At 39.5% G+C, this 22,257-nt stretch overlaps 1 protein-coding gene across 1 annotated transcript in view; it reads left to right on the forward strand.

Annotated features, from left to right (window-relative positions):
* The first annotated feature begins 731 nt into the window (after positions 1–731).
* The window catches only part of doc2b (double C2-like domains, beta), a 163,656-nt gene continuing 142,130 nt past the window's right edge, over positions 732–22,257 (forward strand). The window contains exon 1 of the mRNA XM_037687795.1: positions 732–1,373. Within this exon, the coding sequence (XP_037543723.1) occupies positions 1,031–1,373 (343 nt within the window). The 5' untranslated portion in view covers positions 732–1,030. The remainder of the gene's footprint in view (positions 1,374–22,257) is intronic.

A 22,257-nucleotide genomic window follows, 5' to 3' on the forward strand; every position in this document is an offset into this window, starting at 1 on the left:
ACTTATCTTGGACCAGAGTTGAAAAGCAGACATTTAACATGAGTTTGTCTTTATGGAGCTCCACCGTTCTGCTTCTACACTGATTTTTAGTCTTGATAGTTGTCTTACTCGAGAGTTTTCTTTTATTTAACTGAAGATTCATTCCTATTTTACCCTAAATATGTTCTATGAGTGTCTACGCTGTCCAGTTCCACAATATTTGTCAATATTGTGACTCTAGGCAGCCATGTGCTTTGTTTACATTCAGTGCGTGCCCACGTTTAAGAATTGCGTTTCAATGTAACTCGGAAAACTGCTAAAGTAAACTCTTTCAAGCTGCACCTTTAGATGAAGTTCATGATAAGCTATTTAATGTTTGAATTCACAGTTTGCAATGAGTGCCTTTTAATGGACATTTGTAAAAGTACCTCACTGAACAACTATTTGTCTCATTTTCCAGGTTGTCATTGCAGGAGAGGTACACACCAACTCACTCAACGCCACATTCCAACATGTGCGAGTCTGGCACGTCTCTGGATCTTCCCGCACGCCGACAGATGGAGGGGGTTAATATCATAATTAAGCACCTCGGTTGACGGTTCCTGTTTATCGCTCGGTTGCTAAGCAGTGACATCAGCTGATCCCTCCCTCCTCCCTAATCCCTTCCCTCTGCCTCACAAACACACTCACCAGTCTCTCTCGTCTCCGTCTCTCTCAGATAGGCGGCGCAGACGTGGGCAGAGTGTGGGGGGGTTAAAGGAAGAGCAGAGAGCAGGAGGGTGGGTAGTAGTGTGTATGAGGCTGGCAGACAGCATGGTCTGGGTTTGAAGACAGCTCTGGGAGACGAAGCAGCCACCTCAGGACCTCCATGTAGACCAGCGTGATAAGATCCAAACATCCCCTGGACTTGTCCACCTCTCAGGAGAATAACCACATTCTTTCTTCATTGAATCAACAGGAGGGGAAGAACCCACCGGGTGGGTCTGTTTATATTCTTTTTTTTTTTTTTTTCTTTTTGTTTTGGGAGTAGGCTCTGGACTGGACCGCATGCATGACACAACGCAAAGGGGAGAAACCCACCATCAGCATCCAGGAGCACATGGCCATTGATGTTTGCCCTGGCCCCATCCAGCCCATCAAGCAGATCTCCGACTACTTCCCCCGTTACCCGCGGGGCCTCCCCCCTGCTGCGCCCCAGTTAGCGGGCCACATTGGCCCCCTGCGCTCTGCCCTTTCCACCTCCTCGGCCGCTCCCTCTTCTCCCGCCGCTGCTGAAAGTGAGCGCCTCAATGAGGACAGCCCGGAGCGGGCGTGCGCCGGAGCCTCCGCGCCCTTACAGGCCATCAAGAGGGACGAGGAGCCCGACGTGGAGGGATACGACTCAGATGACTCCAGTGAGTTATGATTTCTGCCTCTCCGTTTTCCAACGTGTGTGTGTGTGCGCATGTCCCCTTTTCAGTTCTTCCTTTCTCTTATTACTGCATCTCCTTTTTCCCACCAGTTGCCAGGCATCCTTTCAGCCTCATGGCTTTGTGGCATTAGCTGTCACCTTTTCTTCTCTCCTCATCCCATCAGCCGTCTCTCTCTTTATCTCCTGATTCGTGTAACATGCATGTTGTGCATCTGTGCTGCAGCTAACTCTTTGCCTCTTAGTCGACTGGCAGCCAACTGTTGCTGCTGCAAAGATTACAGCCCCCCCCCCCCCCCTCGGCTGCTCTGCTCCTCTTCAGCTGAAAGAATGGTGCGTGTGATTTTATTGGAACAAACCGTTGCATGAGGCTGTCAGTGTTGTAGGAGCACGTTTTAAAATCACGCATGTTTACAAGGTGCTCGGACCGTGCTGTCAAATAATCTCACCGAGCAGAATGATTTATGGCTTCTTGGTGAAGCCTCAAATTAGTCGCAGTTTTTGCAATAAGTGGTCTGCATCTGTAAGCTCCTCTGCATACTGCACTAACACAGGCAGCTGTGTGATCATGCTGTCAGTCTGAGTTGTTTATACGAGAGTATCTAAAGGTGGTATCTCACTGAGCTGCGACAGTTGGAAGGTGAACTGTCGACTCAAACGTATGTGAATTTTTTGTTCCAGTTTTACCGAACTCTGGGTGTTTGTGACCAGCAAGCTGCATTTTGAGCAGCCAGTGTATGAAAATCACTATTTATTTTCATGTGCACGGCTTTCAATATTGAATTATTGGCTGGGCGTAATATTTGGCGGTCCACATCGACTCGCTTTGCACCCACTTTGATGACCATGATCTCCATGTCGATGATTTAATTTGCTGGAGCACACCTTTTGAAGGCAGATTCGTACCGGTGTTTCAATATTGATAATTTATCATCAGCGTGACTTTTAGACTTGGACATTTTCCTCAGATGTTTTCTGTCAGAGGAGAGTGCACGTGCAGGAATCAAAATACAGCTATGGTGCTCTGGTTGGAGACACTCACAATGACTTGGGGACAATTTTGAGAAAAATTTTACACAAATTGTTCTGAACATGTTCAAAACTCGTGCAGCAGAGCTGTGTCTTTGCTAGTCATGTATAGAAGTTGAGAACCAAGACATTCTGCAAACTCCTTTACAATTACTGTTCCCATGTATCACAGCACAGTGAGAAACTACCTAAAGCTTTTCAGATGTCGTGTGTGCCCATGATGGATTTTGTGAAAGAGGACTGGCCCTTTTAGGAATCCTTTTGCTGAATTTTATAGGACTGAGTGACTGGATAAATATGAAAATAAATAACCTCTCAGCGTCTCAGACATTCAGTGTCACAGAGATGGAATAAGATTTTAAAAAACGTTTTCACTTGACAAAAAGGTGATCCAAAAATTGCAGCGTTGCTTTAAAACTGGCACATTTTGTCTGATAAATTTGGAGTGTTTCAGCATCCAGCATGGCTCCATTTATTCTGACCAACATGTTGCTCTCACAGATCTCCAAATATCTGAACCTTGCAGCATGCTTGCAGCACTCTCAGCAGCCCTTGCTGCAGGTTTGTCATGGGTGTCCTTTGCACAAGAGGCTTGTGATTGCAGGTTAATGCGTGACAGTAGTGTGGCTTCTGCAGGAGTTAATCCATCCAGAGTGGCATGCTGTTTGTGGGGGGACTTAGGCCAGCTCTAATCCAGAACTGGACAGGAGTGTTGTAGGGCTGGGGGTGGAGGTGTGGGGGGGTAGGAGGCAGTGGAGGCTGCACTGAACTGGCAGATGTTGCTTTATGACCTCCGCCAGGCAACCAGAATTTCACCCAGTCAAGAAAAACACTTTTTAAAATTATTGCTGTTCTTTAACAGAAATAAAATAATCTTTGGTATGAAGACGCTGAGATATTTGCCTTTTTCATCATTTACAACATCTTACTGATGAGATGTGAAGCAGGCAAGAATTAAAATGATTTATCCTAAAGTCACATTTTTTTGTCTTTTAAATTGTTGCTTTCAGACATTTGAGATCCAAGAAGGTTTGATAAATTCCATGTTATTTACCGTCTGCCATGAAAGGTGTGCAGTAAAGTAACTGTTTTTGTGTTATGTTTGCAGAATTTCTCATGAGCCACCAGGCAGAATTTAGTAAAATGTCCTGAACTGTCTACAACGGATTAACTTTTGGCCCCAACCCAATTGAAAATGGCCACCACAGCTAACTGATATTAGCAAACACAAATTTAAACTCAGTCAATGTCACAGATATTGAGGTAAAATTGGGTGAGCTATTAGCGGAGTCGTTCACAACACATAATATGCTAACACAATGAATGACATGATTTTCTTTGATTTTTTTAAACTGTCATTGAAATTTAATGGACAGTCTTTGCAAACAAAGAAATCAGAGTTTAACCTGAACTATGTATGATGATGCAGTTTGAAACAGCGTCCGTCTTTAACAGAACTCTACTAGTTTTCCAGATATATTGATTGCAATTTTAAAATGCAGGTACACACTCAATGTAAACAAAGCACTTTTATACTTTCATATTACTCAACTAATCAGAGCATAAATATGTACAAACACATCAACATTATAAGACTTCTCCATCCCAAACAGCTCCATCTTGGACATCATTTGACCTATTTTAGTTATTTATTTTCAGTCACTTCAGCTGTTTTTTGTAGGCAAGCTAACATATGGTAGTTGGCAGCCATCTACAAACGTTGCTTACAATTTTTTTTATTTATTATACACATTAACCATTGACACCAGAAGAAAAATATTAGCATTTTGTTTGTAATTTTTGTTAACTGTATTCATGACTTTGCTACGAGTACATTTAATCTAATCGTGCTTTGATATTTTGCCACCCTTTGCCAAAATAGGTCAAATAATATACAAGTAGCAGTCTTAACATGATTTACATGAACACCATGGAAACCGTCTCCTGCTTGCTGAAACGCCTGGTGAAAGTTAAGTTAGGAAAGCACAGTCCATTTAACACTGAATGTTATTACGAGAGGATGCTTTGACACAACACTTACTGACTGGTTGAAGCCAAGAGGTGTTTTTAGATGCAGAGAATGACTGACTGCATCAAATGGAGTGTTTTTTTGATCTTCTAAAAGCAGCTAAAAATAATTTTGAAAAAGTGAAATGCTGAGATTTTTCACAATAGTAAATATAAAAACCAGATGTGGGTATTATAAAAGTACATTTTAATACATCATTTAAAATATTTTGTGAGACGGTTTCATGAAAGAGGTAAGGTAATTTTTTTTCTAATAATATAAACGTGCAGAAGCTCATATCATCTCTGACACAAGTTATCAGTTCCTCCTGGTGTCTACAGTGACAGAGGGGTGCTGGTCAAATTGTACCATTGCCATTTCATACCCAGCCACTTTCTTCCACAGAAGTTTCAAATCCATTGAATAAGAAACAGTTCTGTTTAACACCCATGTACTTACACATCCACATATTTTCACCTGAATGCAATTAAAAATGCACAATATAAATAAATACAAATTGTAGACGTTGCAACATTGGTGTGTGAAATATTGCAGGCAAGCTGTATGAACCACCATTCCTCTAAATACCCACAGCCACGGAGAGTGTTCTGATTTTAGTTATAAAAGAAAACGTGGGTTTATAACAGCTGATACTGTGAAGGCAACGTTCTGTTGATAGTGATCATTGCAATTACTTATTACCTAATGTTTTGCAACCCTACACACCAAATTTTTCAGCTTATAGGTCACAAATTTTTTTGCATAATTTGCATGCCTTGCGACTTCTACACCGACGCAGTGTATTTATGGATTTTTTTTCCCATATTTATAAACCAATTTTTGACTGAGATATGACTGTTTTCATTCATTCTGACTGAAAATATTGAACACTACTATTTTCAGCTGCTAGATGGCACTCGAGCAGTATGGCTTGCCATTGTGTTATGTAATAAGTAAAAGTGGCTATTAATGACACAATCGGCTTGCCATAGCCTGCTACCTTCGTCCAGCTTGCATGGAGCAACTGTCAAAGCAGCTTCATTTCGCTGTGCTGCCCCGGCGAAATGCAGCTGATTTGACTATTGAAGTGCATTTATTTAATAAAAGTTCAACTAAGACACACATTTACTATAAAGTTGAGCAAACAAATAATTATTTTTAGATGTTTATTTTGTTAAATTTCGAAGGAATGCGTCTGTCCTGATTTCCTTTGACTGCGTGCTCCCAGAGCACTGAGGCAGCGAATACTTTTGAAATGCAGCTGATTTGACTGTTAAAGGTGGCTAAAGTTGAAGTCAACAGCACAATGGCCAACAAGAAAGAGCTGAAAAGCTTCAGACACATAAAACTGGCTCCTAAATTCCAGTTTGTTGCTTTCAGAAACTTAAACCCTTTCAATTAATTAAATTGTGATTGATCAGTTTGGTTTATTGAATTGTCACCGCCCAATCCGTTGAAGAGAAGTAAAGGCAGAATTTTCACTTTTAATTTCAGTCACTCAGATGGTCACTGAGTGTAACGCTGTTTTCTTTTTCTTCCTGTGTAGTTTATTTTCCTCTTTACAAAATAACATTTTTCTACATATCCAAGTTATTTTCCCGTGCATGCACAAACCTAAAATATTCAGGCATTTCATTTCACTTGATTTACAACCACACATTCTGACTAACGAGCACAGAATCTGCACAAGCTCGTGCGAGTCTTGTTGCTGGTTTAAACAACCATGGAACCACAGCTCCTTCCTTTTGCTAATAAGACTATTAGGCAGAAACATCTGCCAGAAGATCATCTTAATGATTTTGCAATCACCTGAAGAGTCATCAGTGTGGCAGGATAATTACAGTGTCAGCTCTACTTGAAGAAAATAAAATCCCAGGCAGGAAAGAGGGATATTAAAAAAAAATAACAACCAGAGTAAAAATCACTTTTTTGTCACCAGCGTAGCTACCATCTATTAAAAAGTGGTCCTAAAATATGATGTATAATTAGAGAATTAAATAACAAGTGAGTGGCTGAGTCTAATTCAACGTCACAAATAATCCCAAGCTGCTGCTGCCATGGGAGCTGAAAGGAAAAGCAGAAACATAAGCTGTATAAACATAACATAGCTGCGGGAACCTGCGAAAATGTCTTCACAGACTTGATTATTTAGACCTTTTATTGCACAGGAAAATGAGGATCAAACCGCACACCTGTGGCAGTCCTGATTCATGCTTCTTACTCTGCTCTTTACCTGGTACCTGGATCCCACAATGAAACTTCATCTCATAAAATAACGTAAAAATCAGATGCAAATTGCAAAACAAGGTTTTGTGGATGTGCCTTGACCACGTACATTGGAATTGAGGTCAGATCTACTCTAGTTGTTCTCGTTTTTCTGTTTCCAGACAGATTTGTGATCATGGAAAGCAAAACTATGTTGATAACAGATTGTGGTGCTCTTCTCAAAATGGGGACATCATAAACTCCTTTTCATTCTATGAGCATTGTCTACCATTGTAGGGGGTGAGAGTTGCCTCATCATATGAGTCATTTACTTTGTACATACAAGGAAAAGCAGAAACATAAGCTGTATAAACATAACCATTAGTTAGTTAGTAACCATTTTTATACTGTTGAGCCTTTCTCAAATTATATCACAATATACAGTACTGTGATATACTATACTTAGTATACTTAGTATCTGCCTAAACAGGCATGTGACATTGTCTTATAACACATGTAATTAGAGCATTGTAAAGATTTCTTATTTATTTATAACCTGTATAAATCAAGGTTGAATGAACTTATCAAAACGTAGAATAAAGTAGCAACAGACATTTTGTCATGATTAAATGCATCAAAAAACAAAATAATTTAAATAACAGACCACGTATCACCACAGGATGTTTTTTTTTTTTTATAGGCTCATACTGGTACAGTATAAAGGATATATTTTTCAGCCTACTTGTTGTTTTTTTTTAGTCAAGCAGAAGATGGCAAGCTGCTAACTTTGAGTTCAAGACCCGATCCAAAGGTGTGCTTGCACCGCACATGAAGGAAAACGGGTGTTATGATTCTGCCGTTTTTGTAAATCACCGGCTCTCTACAATATCCAGTCACTTCTGGTTCTTCTGGTTCTCGTTCCACTGTGGGTCACACTGCCTCTGCCAGTCAATAACAGACGGTCCAGCATGAACTTTTCTGGGGTTGTAGCTCTCAGTGCTTCCTTTTCTTTGAGGATAACAAAAATAGTGCCTTGTTTTAAAAAATACTTTGGCTGACAATATTCTATAAATCTTTATAACATAATTGTCTATGGCTACAAGGTTTTCACTGATATCCACCACACTTCCTACAGTCTTCTGCCCACTTTTTAAACAGCAGGCGTTACTACAGAGAAAGTACAGCTACCCCATGGGATGGGCAGCAGAAGTGTTTTACGGGAAGTGAACTCTTCATACCAATATACAGAAACTGCAGATTGAATTTACTTGTACATGGCTTAGAATAAATATCCATCAGAGTTTTTAAGAAAGATATTCAACGCAATTTTTTTTGCGCAGTAGCTGGGTGGTCTGTACTGTGCTCTTGTAATCCTAAGTCTGCGGGTTTGAGCTCTGGCTGCGTGAGAGAGGGCGTGTGACGTAAAACGATTGCCAAATCTGTTGTGCAAGTTTGCTTATGGGCCCGCCATACTCCATCCAAAGCTGCACAGTCGATTTGTGGTCATGTGGTTGCAGGATGTTCGTTTTCGCACACATCTTTCATCGTCCACGAGACACACTGTGCAAAGCTTCTGAGAAACCCAACCCACTGCAGTTAATGTCACAGCACAGGTTTCTTCCCACTGTGCTCTCCACTTCATCCTTGCAGCCGCCATTATCCACAAATCTTTCTTGAAGAAAGCGCCACACTTTTCAGCAGACTGACTCCTCCGTGCACGATGTCTGCGCGATCTCCATCCAAGAGATTTTGGCCCTTTTTACTAATTAATTGTGTTTGAATAGTCGTACAGCTGAATGTCCAAGAGTTTTTGCTTGCATTGACAAACACGCCCACAAACTTCTAACCAATCGCACAATACTTTACACATGCTCTTGTGAGAAAACGTTAGACCCAAGCCTTGTGTCAAGAAGGGGAGGACAAACCTGCTCTGAGAACAAAATGACATGATTTACCTCACTCAACTACGTCAATGAGAGCCAATTTCACATCTTTGGATGGAGTGTGCAGGGCTCTTTACTGTGGCAACTCTCGCAGAGGGGAGCATCTGAAAGAACACCCACAACATTCAAAGCTTCAAAGTTCATGCTCAGTATTCCAAGTAAAAAATCCAACAAAGTTAAAAGTCAGGTCCTCTGGACGTTTCTTTTTTTATTGAAACATTTTGTCTTTCATCCAAAAGACTTCATCAGTCCAAGGATCCACAACAATCCCAGTCTTAAAAGCACCTTCACAACCAGTTTAATGGTGCTAAGATGGCTGATGGACAGCTGTGGCTGAGTGGTTAGAGCAGTCGTCCTCCAATGCAAGAGTTGGGGGTTTGATTCCAACAGCAGTCACAAGCCGAAGTGTCCTTGAGCAAGACTGAACCCCTCATTGCCTCCGATGTGTGTCCCATCAGTGTAGTGATAAAGCTCTGATTATTCTCTGTACAGATCTAGTAGAGTGCTGTATGAATGGGTAAATGTGGGCACAGGTTGTGTTGTAAAGAGCTTTGAGCATCTTGAGAAGATAGAAAGGCGCTATTTAAGTACAGCCCATTTACCATCTTCCATTTGCTTTTTGTTTATACCACAATAGCCCACTACGCAAAATGTATTGGTTTTACAAAAACGGTACAAAAAGTATCTAAGCCAGTTAATTGTTTTAAATCTCCACTTCGTTACAATCTCTCATTTTTTTTTAAATAACTAGTAACACCTATATTTAGTTCCATTTTACTACAAACACTATCTCAGAGTCAGAGTTTCTTTGTCATTCGCATCTCATGAGGTGCATGTGATGGAGCGAAATTATGTACACAGGGTCCCAGTAACATCCAACAATAAAATGTAAAAGATAAACAGTAATAACATCTAAGATATGAACTAAGAAAAACATCAACTAAATATACACTAAGCACTCATAACATAAAAACGTTACATCGAACATCAGCACAAACACGAACATGAGTCTGTGTGAGCAGATGAGCACGCATGAACACATCAACATTAAAACATCTCAGGGTATAAAAACCTTTTAAGTACATTATAAAATGCCATTTAGTAACAGTTATCTTTCTAAGGAAACCAGCTGATTGCATCAACTTTTACGAAGCAATCTTCCATCCTGAGCAGCACTTTGGTGACAGTTGAAAGGAAAAACTCCCTTCTAACAGAAAGAAACCTCATGACTCAGGATAGGCAACCATCTGCCTCGACTGGCTGGTGATAGAGGGATAGTTATTGTTAAATATTTTAAGAGCATGTGACATCATCAATGCTCAGGTTGACAATTAACTTTGCTTAAAGCATCAGGTGCACTCCAACAATTTTCAGTCAGGTCATCTGGACGTTTTTTTTTTTTTTTCTTTTTGTGCTGAAACGTTTCACCTTCCATCCGGAAGGCTTCATCAGTCAAGGAAACAAACAACACAAAACTGATTCTTCCCCCAAACAGCTTACTCCAAAGAGGAACAAACCAGTTATGTTGGTGCTAAGACGGTCTTTGGCACGCCCCCTCCTCTTGTGCTGGCCCTCTTCCTCGTCGACTGTCTAGATGACCTGACTGAAAATTGTTGGATTGTGTACCTGGATTGTTGAGCATGGACCTTTTTGGCATCAGGTGCACTATTTAAATTATAAATTCACAGATTTAAAAAAAAAAAAAAAAAAGGTTCGTTTTTTTTTTTTTTAATTAAATACTTGTAAATTATAGTTCCCATCACAAAAAACAGCCTTTATTTTGTTACATAGCTATTTCTAGTCAAGAAATGTGACAGCTACATGTTAGAGATGTAGTCAAAAGCTCCCATTAATGTTTTGGTGGGACCTGTCTGGCAGCGCTGCAATGCTGTTTTATTCTGGAGACGACCCAAACAGTGTTTCTGTGTTAATATCAGCTTCACCTCTCATGACTCGTCTTTTTGTATCAAAGCTGAACAGAAATCCATGAGCCAAACCATGATGCACCTACAAACCACATAACAGCCTCTCTATGTGCTTTTGATTATCTAAAAAGACTCTGACCTTTCCCTCTCCGGCTACAGAAGAAGCTAATTACTCAGTTTCTTGGTGGAGGATGAATAATAAGAAATATACATATATCATGTTTCCACTTTCTGACAAACTTTATAAAGAAAACGAGTACCAATAATAGGAGTGAATTTAGTTTCTTAAATACATTCACAATGTAGTAAGCTCTGGGTTAGCATTATTCTTTTCTGTTTAAGGATTTTTATAGTAGTTTAATTTTTTTAATCAAATTTTAGGAAAACCGCTAAAACCTCAGATTAAGCGTCTCATGAATGGCAACGAGCTCATAATGACAAAAGATCCAACAGTGAATTTAAAACTTTTTCCACTTATCAGCTTAACGTGCGTGTTTATCCATCTCGCAGAGCTGGTTACTTTTTATCACGTTTGCTACGAAGCTGATCTGATCACTCTGGGACTCCTACATATGAATCACCCGGTGAGGTGAAGTAATTTCTTCCCCTCGGCAGTAAAGCGAGCACCGCTGAGGTGAAAATGAAAACGCTGCCTCTGTTTGAATTTGTTAGTCTGTCAACATCTTGGAAGATGGAACTTTCAATCTGCTGCTGCCCAAAATGCAAAAGGAATGGACGCTCGCCTTCCTGTTTGTGATTTAAACGAAACACTGCTGTCCCAAATAGGCTCGCCACCATCCCTGCGGGGTGTGATCCAGTATCTGTACCTTTCCTCTGGGGGTGGGGGGGTGGGGGGGTGGGGGTAGGGTATGGAGAAGCTGCTCTGTCCCTCGTGAACCAAATCACACAGGGTCGTCTCAATCCTGGCAAAGAACCTGCTGGCTAATCAGCATAATGGCAACATTTTCTAATTCACTGTGACTCAACCTTGATTTTAATTGAAATGGAAAAGTGCATCACCCACCAAGAGTCCCAGCAACCCCCCACCCCCACCACTCCCCCCAAAAATTAAATAAATAAACCACACACACCCAAGGGGGGGTAATCAAAACCTGTTTGGACATCAGGATCTCTGCCACGTTAATTAATGATGGTTTGTAGTGCTTGTTGAGAGTCCCATGCCAGCTAGGGTGGCTCACATGACGGAGCGGACTCTTGTGTTTTTGAGAGATAAGCTTCAGAGCCACAGGTGTTGACAGGACCGGCGTCTCCTTACAGGAGCTGAGCAACAGTGTTTGCTTTTAGTCATCAGCTGTGAGGGAAAACAAAGGAAAGTGATCAACAAAGGAACCAAAGAAAAATCAACAACTTCTCTTTTATGTGAATATTTAAATTTACACGTTCCGTTTTACATTAAGCCAAGAGATTTATATAAAATGCAACAGAATTCCTTCATAAAAAGCACATTTTCTGATATCTAACACAAAATAACCAACCATTTATGCCAGTAAGCTATCTAGAAACCAGCTGTTGTCTGGGTCAGAATTAATAAACTCTTTTTAAAACGACATACATCTTTGCAATAACCACTTTAATCTTTTTTTATATCAAGAGACAATTTAGCTTCTGAATACAGCAATTGCAGCATCTTCGTAATACACAGGAAAGAAACTGCGAAGTAGCGTGGGACTACTGTATATGCATATACACATCCAACATTTACACTGTAAATTATAACTGTACTGGCCTCTGTTGCATTCAATGTACACATTTGAAAGCATTATTCTCCGTACTCAATCAAAGCACTTTATCTATTAATTGGCAGCACGACGGCTCAGTGGTTAGCACTGTTGCCTCACAGCTAGAAGGTCCTGGGTTCAATCCCCAGTTGGACCCGGGGTCTTTCTCTGTGAAGTTTTCATGTTCTTCTCGTGCTAGCGTGGGTTTTCTCCGGGTACTCCGGTTTGCTCCCACAGACCAAAAACATGCATGTTAGTCTGCCTTCAGGCCCAGACCTCCCTTGTAAAAAGAGATCTGTGATCTCAGTGGGATTTGCCTGGTTAAATAAAGATTAATAATAATATCTGTAAATAATTGGTAGTGATGCTGTATTTTGCACTTGTGGTTAGATGTTAACTGCATTTCATTGGCTCTGTACCTGTACTCTGCACAATGACAATAAAGTTGAATCCAATATAATCTAATGCATGCAGACCCTGGCACAGAATTTAAAATGAACAAAGCTGTTTAATTATGAAAGCTAGAATCTAGCTAATCCAGTCACAACAAAAATACATATCAGGAAAAAGACGATGCAGCTCAGGGAACAAAACCCACAGGGGAATATCAGGAAGGGACCAAACATTCATTAATTCATTCTTTATTTATACAGGTTAGTTTCACTGAGCCACGAGGACTCTTTTACAAGAGACCTGTTTTAAACAAAGAACGCAGATGAAGTACAAACAACAATAGACAATCGTATAAGAAGCATATAAAATGAAAAGTAAGTAGAAGCAATGATATAAAAAAAACAAAACAAAAAATAAATCAGCTACATTTTAACAGTCGGACTTGACAGTAGTGTTAGGAAAGTGAGGGCTACATTTGGTGGTAGGATGATTACTGGGTAACGCCAGGTGAGATGACTAACAGAAAAATACCCAAACACCCTAATAGGGAAAAATGCAAGTAAACAAGAAAATACAAAAACATCCCAAACCTCACAGCCATGACCCTTCTATGGTAAATCACATTTACGTGCAATCAGACGTTGAGTGCAGTTCAACAGCAAACCATTTAATTTAGCAGCAGAATTGTCAAAGACTTACACTCCTTCCTTGAAAATCCTCGAATATTATGTTAGACACATTTAAACACATTTTGCTTCAGCAGTTTTGGAAAAAGCAGTTGTAATGTCTGACTTTTTAAAAGTTCAGCGTCACTCTGGGGCTCTGCCATGTTCTGGCTCCTTTTTTAATTAAAATAAACCGAGTTGATTTAGAAACAATCTGGCAAAAATCACAGTAATTTTCCTTCTAAGCCGACAAAGCTTCTGAGTGGCCCAGTGAGAGCACTTTTCCTCAGAACTGTGATAGTGCCGAGAAAAGAAATGGCAGAACAGACGTTCGACGTAAGGGTCGAATATTCTATTTCCCAATGCACTGTCCTAATTTAGATTTAGAAACTGAGTATTACGCAATTTATTTTGTTTTCATGGTTATTACTGTAGAACTAGGAGCTCTAAATCAGCCATTAGTTAAATTAAAGACACCTTTTAGGATACTTAAGAATTATGAACATCACAACCAAACAGATACAGTAGAAGTCTTTGAGCCAAGCTGCTACTAAACAAAGCTGTAATTCTTAAATGCTTTTTGTCTAAGGGGCATAATGGCCTAAAAACTTGTTGCACTCCTTAATGACAAAAAAAACAAACAGGCCATCTGTTGCCTCTACCAGACCAGATCATTTTCTAGACCTTGGTAAAACAGTGGGTTGTATTCATCTACTTGAAAACATCCCCTGAGCCTCATAAAGCAGTGTTCAATGTAAAGAGGGATTTCTGATTTCTGCTATGGCCAGCACAGAAGAAACCGGTTACGAGTCTTGCGTACCAGCTGTCATAAAGTAGTAATGAGTCCCTGTAGTGTCCTGTGTTTTTGTTTTATTGTGAATTTAACCCAGAGACAGACAGAATTCAGCGAGGTCACATTACGGATAATTATCATACCGCCTCGCTACAAAAACATGTTTTAAGTTGGCAGCAGTTCAGCTCTCTTCATCAGATACAACCCCTACCTCTGCCCTCCCTTCATCCCACTAAGCACATTATGTAATGATAATGCCAGCTATTAGACAGATCCATTTGGCATCTGTGGCTGTCATCAGTGGGGAAAAATGATGTTCGGCTTTAGAGTTTTATACTCTATAGGTGCACAACTGAAGGACTTATGCCTTGATGTTAGCTTTGAAAAGCTTCCATTTGTTATGTTGTTATTTTTATTTCTTTTATTTAATTCCAACCAGTTTTATGCAGCAGAATAGATCCCAGAGGAGTGTTTCATCCTCCTCACTGAGCTGAAAAGAAGTCACTGCATTCACTAAAATTGAATCTCAATGTCTGATCACTTTTCTTCCCACGCAAAGTGATTAATCAAACTTCACTAACGTGATCACTGAGTGGGCACTTCATCCACTGAGAGCTCAGCACACAAGTATTTTAATATTTTGCTTTTTTGTTTCTTTAGTATCCGCTGGCCTGAAGCACGAGTGTGTCATGTACAGTTTAATGAGGCACATTAGGGATATCTAAGTCGGCAAGTTCAAAGCTTTCATGTTTTTTTTTTAAACTTCCGAATGCAAGTTGCAATTAGGAGGAGAGTTGCCTTGTGCATTTAGTGATCATGTTAACGTGTAGTTGCTGTAAAGGCAAACACAGGAGAAATGTCAAGTAGCTTGGGACCAGAGTTACAAAGTCAGGCAAATATGAATGAGGCTGTTGGTGACAAGTTGGTCAACAGTATCATAAGGGAGTCTATAAAATGTCTCAACCCTTTTGTGGGGTTCTTAATTTCAGTCATAGAGGCTTGTTGCTTGACTTGTGAACATGTTAAAATATTAGTGCGACAAATTTCTCTCTCAAAATAGTCAGACTTGTCACTGGTACCATAGTTCTTGTAAATACTAAAGCTCTCCAACTGTAGTTTGAGACCTGTACGAGAACTCTGTTTATGACAGAAAACATCTGAGACTACAGCCCTGAATATCCAGGTTTAAACATCTCTTCCATGACAAAAGAATATTTATGGGAAACTGGTCTGAATCTGTTGGCACGGTGGTGTAGTTAGAGCTTTCGCTTCTCAGTGAGAAGGTTGCAAGATCACTTCCCAGCCTGGTACCTTTCTGGGTTGGGTCTGCATGTTGGTCGGTCTGAATCTGCCCATCTTCATTTTTAAAGTGTATTCCAGTAGAACCAGTCGTCATCATGGGGTGGCTTACAAGGTGGGTATAATGTGAAATGAGGTCAGTACGATGTGTGAGGAAGATAGGCAATGAAGTCCTGTGCACTGTGCAGAACACAAGTTGTGCAAACCATGGACTCAATAAACAGACTTTATTTTATTTTTTAATTAGTCATGCAAAATTTGACTCCACAGGTTGCTGGTAACTTGGTCACAAACACTCAGAATTTCATGAGACTGCTGCTGAAAAAATCACATTTTTTCTCATATTTGTGAGTCACCAACAGCTACAGCCTGGTGAGATACTACCTTAACATCACTCTATATGTTCTACACTTTGTACATCAGCATTGTGTTCCAACAATGTAACTAGCATGTAGTCCATGATGGCGTAACTCTTTCGGACTGTGTAGCTACAAGCTAGAAGATCATAGCAGATTATCACGATGCTACCAGCATGGTCGCCTTGTCTACAGTAGGCGGTTTCCATAATTTTGTCACAATTTTATTTCATGTTTAACGTGTATATGAGAGGCTTTTGTGCTTTCACTATCAGTTTCATTGCTGTGGAGAATAAAATGTCATTCAGCAGCACGAGAAGATGCAGGTACAAAGGCTTTCTGTGTCCAACTTCAACCACTTCCTCACCCAGCAGTTGTAAATATAACAACATGTGCTTTTTGCTTTGTAACCAAAACAACAACAAAAGAAAAGAGTGTAGTACCATATTTATTGGCGTGTGGAGAGTGTGGATTGACTACGGTGAAAATTCAACACCCAATAGCCATAATATGAATTCTGGTAAGAAGTCCAAATTCTGCAGTTTTGCTATGTCTAGGCTCCAGGTCAATATACCTTTCAGCCATATTTGACTCTTGCAGATTTGGTCAATTTGAACCCATATTTTTGGGATACAAAACAAAATCATCTGCCACTGGTTTCTTCATTCCCACTCTCACATTGTACCTGTCTTGTTTGTCTTCGTATCTGTTTTTGTCCATTTTTGCTTTGTACCCATCTTGGCTCCATCAACATTGAGGATTTAACCAACTGGAGTACACTTTTGAAATAACTATAAGCAGATTTAAACCAATTTTGTTAATGTTTCGTCTGCGTGGATAGGCTTTGAGATTTGGGCAGTTGCCCCAGATGTTTTGTGAAAAACCTTAGACCACAAGGCAGGAAAAAAGTAGTTTAATTTAAGTCCTAAAATACAGTAAATATTTAGTTTTTCTGTACTTCGTACAAGCAGCATCTGCTTCAACACACCTGCACTGTTGAGAGTTTGTGCCTGGTATGTAGGTTATGTACAAACTGACTGAGTGGGTACACTCTATGCACTGTAGATGATTTATTGTAGCAAAGTGTACTTGTGTCTAATGTTAATTACAAAACAAAGCCCATTTCAATCTTGTGCAGAATCTCGTGGGTCTTGTGTCTAATTAATATGTGCACAGGTGCATGCAGGATGGTATTTGTGCAGGGAAAAGTGCACATGGTAAGTGCATGGGTGTAAACGTGTAACCCATTTGTACCCATCTGATATGAAACACTAAGTGGGTACAAAATGCCAACTGGGTACAAAGTAAGGGTTTGGCAGCAAGACAAATTAACGGACACCACTGCCCTTAGCTGAATACAGTGGCTTAGCTTCAGTCTTTTTCAATTTCCAGTCATGTCGACAACCTTTGCCACAGAACATCCTGTAACACTGACTCAAACACCCAGTTGGATATAAAACACGTAAAATAATTTGCATCTATTTTTGTGTTTAAACTACTTGGCACCTTAATTTGAGACATGCATTTTAATAAACACAAAACCTTTTTGTTGCATAAATAAGTGTTCATTACTCCATCTTTATAAATAGCTTAAATTCACCGACTACCCCCATTTTCTGTGTACTTTTCGAAATAATTCCTGCTTATGTAACTTAACCATGACACCATGTGTCAGTGGAAATTGAGTTTTTCTCCACTAAAGGTAGTTGGTAGCCTGATTTTAAAACGAGTTTTACTTTAGTTCCAACCCTGGACCTCTTCATCAAGCGATGCGTTCTTACTTCTACCTTAACACGTCTTTGTTACATTAACACCCAGTGTGTTCTCATCTGAACAAAAGATGAGCTCTGCTATAATCAGCTTTTTAAACATTTATTTAGAACAAGACTGACTCTTAATTACCCATGTGGTCAAACAGGCTTCCCTTCTGACCTCTAACTTTATACTTTTGACAAGATGCTGAACTCTATTCTTTAAAAGTTTACTTGATCTCACCTCTGCTGGATCAATGATGGACCTCTGCCCTGGTTTCTCTCAGTCTCCAGGAAGCCACGTCTCAATCTTTCAGCCTCTCAGACCTTTCTGCTCAGCTAGCTGTGCAGTAAAGCTCTGCTGTAGGTGGACCCCAGTGTCTGGTCTCAGAGGGGAGCATTGGACCAAAGATGCTCGATGAACTCACCTGAATTGATGCAAGTGGAGCCGAAAGGATTTCTTTGCGTAGGTGTGTTGTGATTGTTTCATCCTCTTCTAAAGTGGGTTTGATTTCCTCGGGGGTGGGGTTGCCTGTCTTGCCAGATGGTTTTCTGACTACTGAAGGTTTAAGGATTATGTGCGTAATCTTTAATCTCTCTGTCCTGCAAAGTTGCAGCCAAATGACATTTTCATGTAATCTATCGAAAGGAGCAGAGAGAGAAAAAATAAAAGTTGAAGGAAAGGCAATTATATCTGGAAAATGTCACGTATTATCAGAAATTCAGTAAACAAAGGCAAGCCTCTCGATTCTGGTACTGTCTTTCTGAAGATTATGATGCAAAAATGGGAGGATATATGTGGCTTCATCATAAAACATGGATTAAAAAAGCATAAAAAATGAAATTAGAACCCCACACAGGAACAGATTTCCTAAGCCTCTGTCTGTTACTTCAATAACCGTTGTGAAATCAGCTGCACCAAAATGGCATTTTGTTCTGAGGGTGATGGAGGAGCAAGGTCATGAAATGTGAAAGGTAAAATATGCACATTTGATGAAAATTCTTTTGGGTATTTTCGTATCAAAACTGCAAATTTTGCCCTTAAAGTGGCATTAGAGAAAGGACAGGGAGGGTCAGAGTGACGATCCACCCAGCTATTCTGACTTACAGATATGTGCACAATCACACATTCCCGTTTAGTCATTAAACTTTGACAGGTATTAGGAAAGAATTAGAAGGATTTTATAATAGTCTTTAATGATAACGCAAGTAAAAGTAACTATTGCTACAGAATTGCATATCAAATAATTCTGCCTTTACTTGTCATATTGAGCACATTTAACATTCCGCTGAGTCTCAGGAAGAAAATGACTTGTCAGACTGCGATGACCTCATCAAGCACCAGATCAGTTTACATCAGCCCAGCCCTCATGGAGGTGAAAACACAGAACCAACTCTTGTTCTCTCATGAAGTTTGTACCAGTTTCGAAATCTCAAACATGAAGTGATGTTTGTGGGAAACAGCGTTTTACAAAAATATTCCCATTTTCCTCACATGTAGAGGTTGGGTTAGCATGAATCGGAATTTGACAAGGGCTCAGCTTTTGCTCTTAAACTCTACTGTTCCCTGCAGAGAATAAAAAGAGGAGAATCCTGCTCAAGTATGTGCAGAGTCTACAAATATTTTAATGCTGCTGCCTCCTCACGTGCATGTCGTAAAATGGCTCGAGAGGAAGTTTCACACGGTGGTGATGAGTCAAAAGAAACGACTTCTGTGAACATTTAAATCTTGCTTGGTGTGCGCTCGGCTTAAATATAGAATTCACTAAGATTCTGTTAGTTCCAACCATTGTTTGCTTCTCAGTATCCATGATCACTCATTTAGATTTATGTTCTATCTGGATCTTCTTCAGCATGAATATGGATGATGGTTCACGTTGTCGCCTCCGCTCTGCCGCTTGACGTTCCCTTTAGTTCACGGGAACTTTGAGTGTGCAGCAGTGCCTCCTTCTTTTCCACACCCTGAGATGTGACGTGATAATAACTCCTGCTGTTGTAAACCTACGCAGCGTTTTCCACTCCATTAGCAGGCACAGCCGGCCACTGTTTCATGTTCAGTCATCTTGAACATCCATGTGTGTTTTCACTACGTCGCTCCAGAAAAATGCTCATTTGAGTGGACATTCTATAAACACACAATATCCTGTACTGTTACACATCCCTGTGCATAAAATAATTATATTCTGTTAGCCATCTTTATGGCAATTAACTTTTTAATTAAGAAATCTTCATCTAACATGTTGTTTTAATTTAAAAATACAAATTAAGGTGTACATTTTGTTTCAGTTAAGTTGGATTAAGTGGTTGATTGAACTGTTTAGAGCTGTTTTATATTCTAAATCATTTTATCTTAATTAAATCTTGTAATTTTCTTTTGAACGACCAACGTTTTAAATGTATCTCCTTCTCTAGAGATGCTTTAGGTGCATTTATTTGCGTTTAATGAATCATAAATACGGTAAAGTTTTCAAACTAACTTTTTTAAACTTTAAAAACTCAAAATTTAAATAGTTTAGGAGCCACTGATTAAATCTTGAATTATCAAAGGTGTGTGTGTGTATTGTTAGCAAAATATCTCAACAAATTAATGGATGAATTTTAATTAAACTCAAATTAATAACTAAACATCTGCAGCTCATTAACTTTTGGGGCCACCCCCATTGAAAATGGCCGCCAGAGCTAAATGACATAATGAAACACAAACAGCTGTAACTCGGCCAGTTTTACTGATATTTATATAAAATTTGTTGTGGTCGTAGTTTCGACTGCTCCCTGTCGCATATTGTGAGCATTTAAAACTTTGCCACTGAATTACTGAAGTCACTTCTGTCTGTTAGCAAAATAACTCTAGTAATCAACACAATTCAAGATGCCAGTCAACCAACTGACATAAGAAAACAAAAATGGATACAACGCTGTCAATTTTACAGCTACTGAGCTAAAATTGTGTTTTAGTTTAAAACTGTGAGGAAAGGCAGTGGGTGATATGCATTCCATTAAATAATGCTGCACCTTTAATGGGACAAAAGTGTTTTGTTCACCCAGGATTTACTTTAAAATTGTACTTTTAATAGTAAAGGTGCAGCTCAAATATTAGGAAAATGTGAAAATGTCATTTTTTTGTCAGTCATTTCAAAAAGTGAAACTCATAAATTATATAGATTATTTACAGAAAGATTTAAATATTTCAAGCCTTTATTTTTTGTAATTTTGATGATTATGACTGACAAATAATGAAAACTTAAATTCAGTGTCTCAAAAAATGAGAATGTTGTGAAGAGGTGTAAACTCCTGGCGTCACAGCCTGATCAGCTGATTAACTTGAGTTCAGCCACTCCTGAACCTGAGACAACAGAAGCATCTTACCTGCTCAGGAGACAAAGTACTGGACCGTCTCTCAGTGGTCCAGTGTTCTCTTTTCAGATTAAAGTAAGTTCTGCATTTCGTTTATAAATCAAACTCCCAAAGTCTGGAGGAAAAGTGGAGAATTGGAGAATCCACGTTGCTTGAGTGAAGTTTCTACAGTCAGTGATGGTTTGGGTCCATGTCCTCTTCTGGTGCTGGTCCACTGGATTTTCAAGAAGTCCATGCAACATCTGCCAGGACATTTTAGAGCTCGTCATGCTTCTTTCTGCTGATGAGCTTTATGGAGATGCTGAGTTCATTTTCCAGCAGGACTTGTATTCTAAATTCTGAGATACAGAATTTTGGTTTTCCATTATCTGTAAGCCACAATCATCAAAATAACAATAAATAAAGGCTTGAAATATTTCACTCTGTGTGTAATGGATCTATGTAATATAAGAGTTTCACTTTAAGAAATGACTGATGATAAAAATTTAACTTTTTTACAATATTGTAATTTTTTGAGATGCACCAGTGGATTAAATAGAAAATGTCTCTTTATACGACTGAAGTCTTTTGGATGCAAGACGGAACGTTTCGACATGAAGAACCCGTCCAGAGGACTTGACTCAACCTGGTTAGATCCAACTGTACACTCATGATTCCTAACGTCGTACTAAATCACAGCCGTGCTGTAAATATATTTCCACCTCTGCCTAAAACTTTCCCCATGCAGAAGAACACGAGCCTGCAGCTCTTTTCTCATCTCCACTTGATTAGTGTTTGTTCTCGTCCCACCAGGTAGAAATCTGTGTGTTAGCGAGGAGAGCAGCGGAACAGAAATCCCACACAGTGCTCCAAAACAACAACAATTCAGACGTGTTTGTTTCCAAGAAATGATGCTGTGGTTGTTCAAAGGTTTGATCCCAGCAGGCTCCCGTCTTCCCGCACTCTGATTCACAGTGCAAGGCTCGCAGCGTCTCCGTAATCGTTTGCTCCTCATAAATCTACAGTGCTTTCATCAGCACACAGACACACATTTGTAAACAATTAAGTATTTGTTCAATTTTAGATACTACAAATAAAAATCATTTTAGAGTTCACAAACCATATCCTTTTTAAAACGTGGGTTCATCCTTGACTTCTTTATAAAGATTACATTTTTGAGCATTTGCTTTTTAACAACTTAATCTCTAGGTTAAGAAATAAAAAGTGCTTAAAAGACAATGAGTGCAGTTCTGCATTGTGTCATTAAGAAAACTGATTAATAGATAGAATTACATGAAGTGTATTAAAAGCATAAAGCAGAACAGAAAACACCACAGCTCTGGCTACATTTAATTTAACTACAAAGAAAATAATGCTCCCGCATAAACTCCCATATTCTCTTACGTAAACCTCATTCACTAGAGCTGGATT

This window comes from Nematolebias whitei, chromosome 14 (genome assembly GCF_014905685.2).
Source record: "Nematolebias whitei isolate Nwh7 chromosome 14, NemWhi1, whole genome shotgun sequence".
NCBI lineage: Eukaryota > Metazoa > Chordata > Actinopteri > Cyprinodontiformes > Rivulidae > Nematolebias > Nematolebias whitei.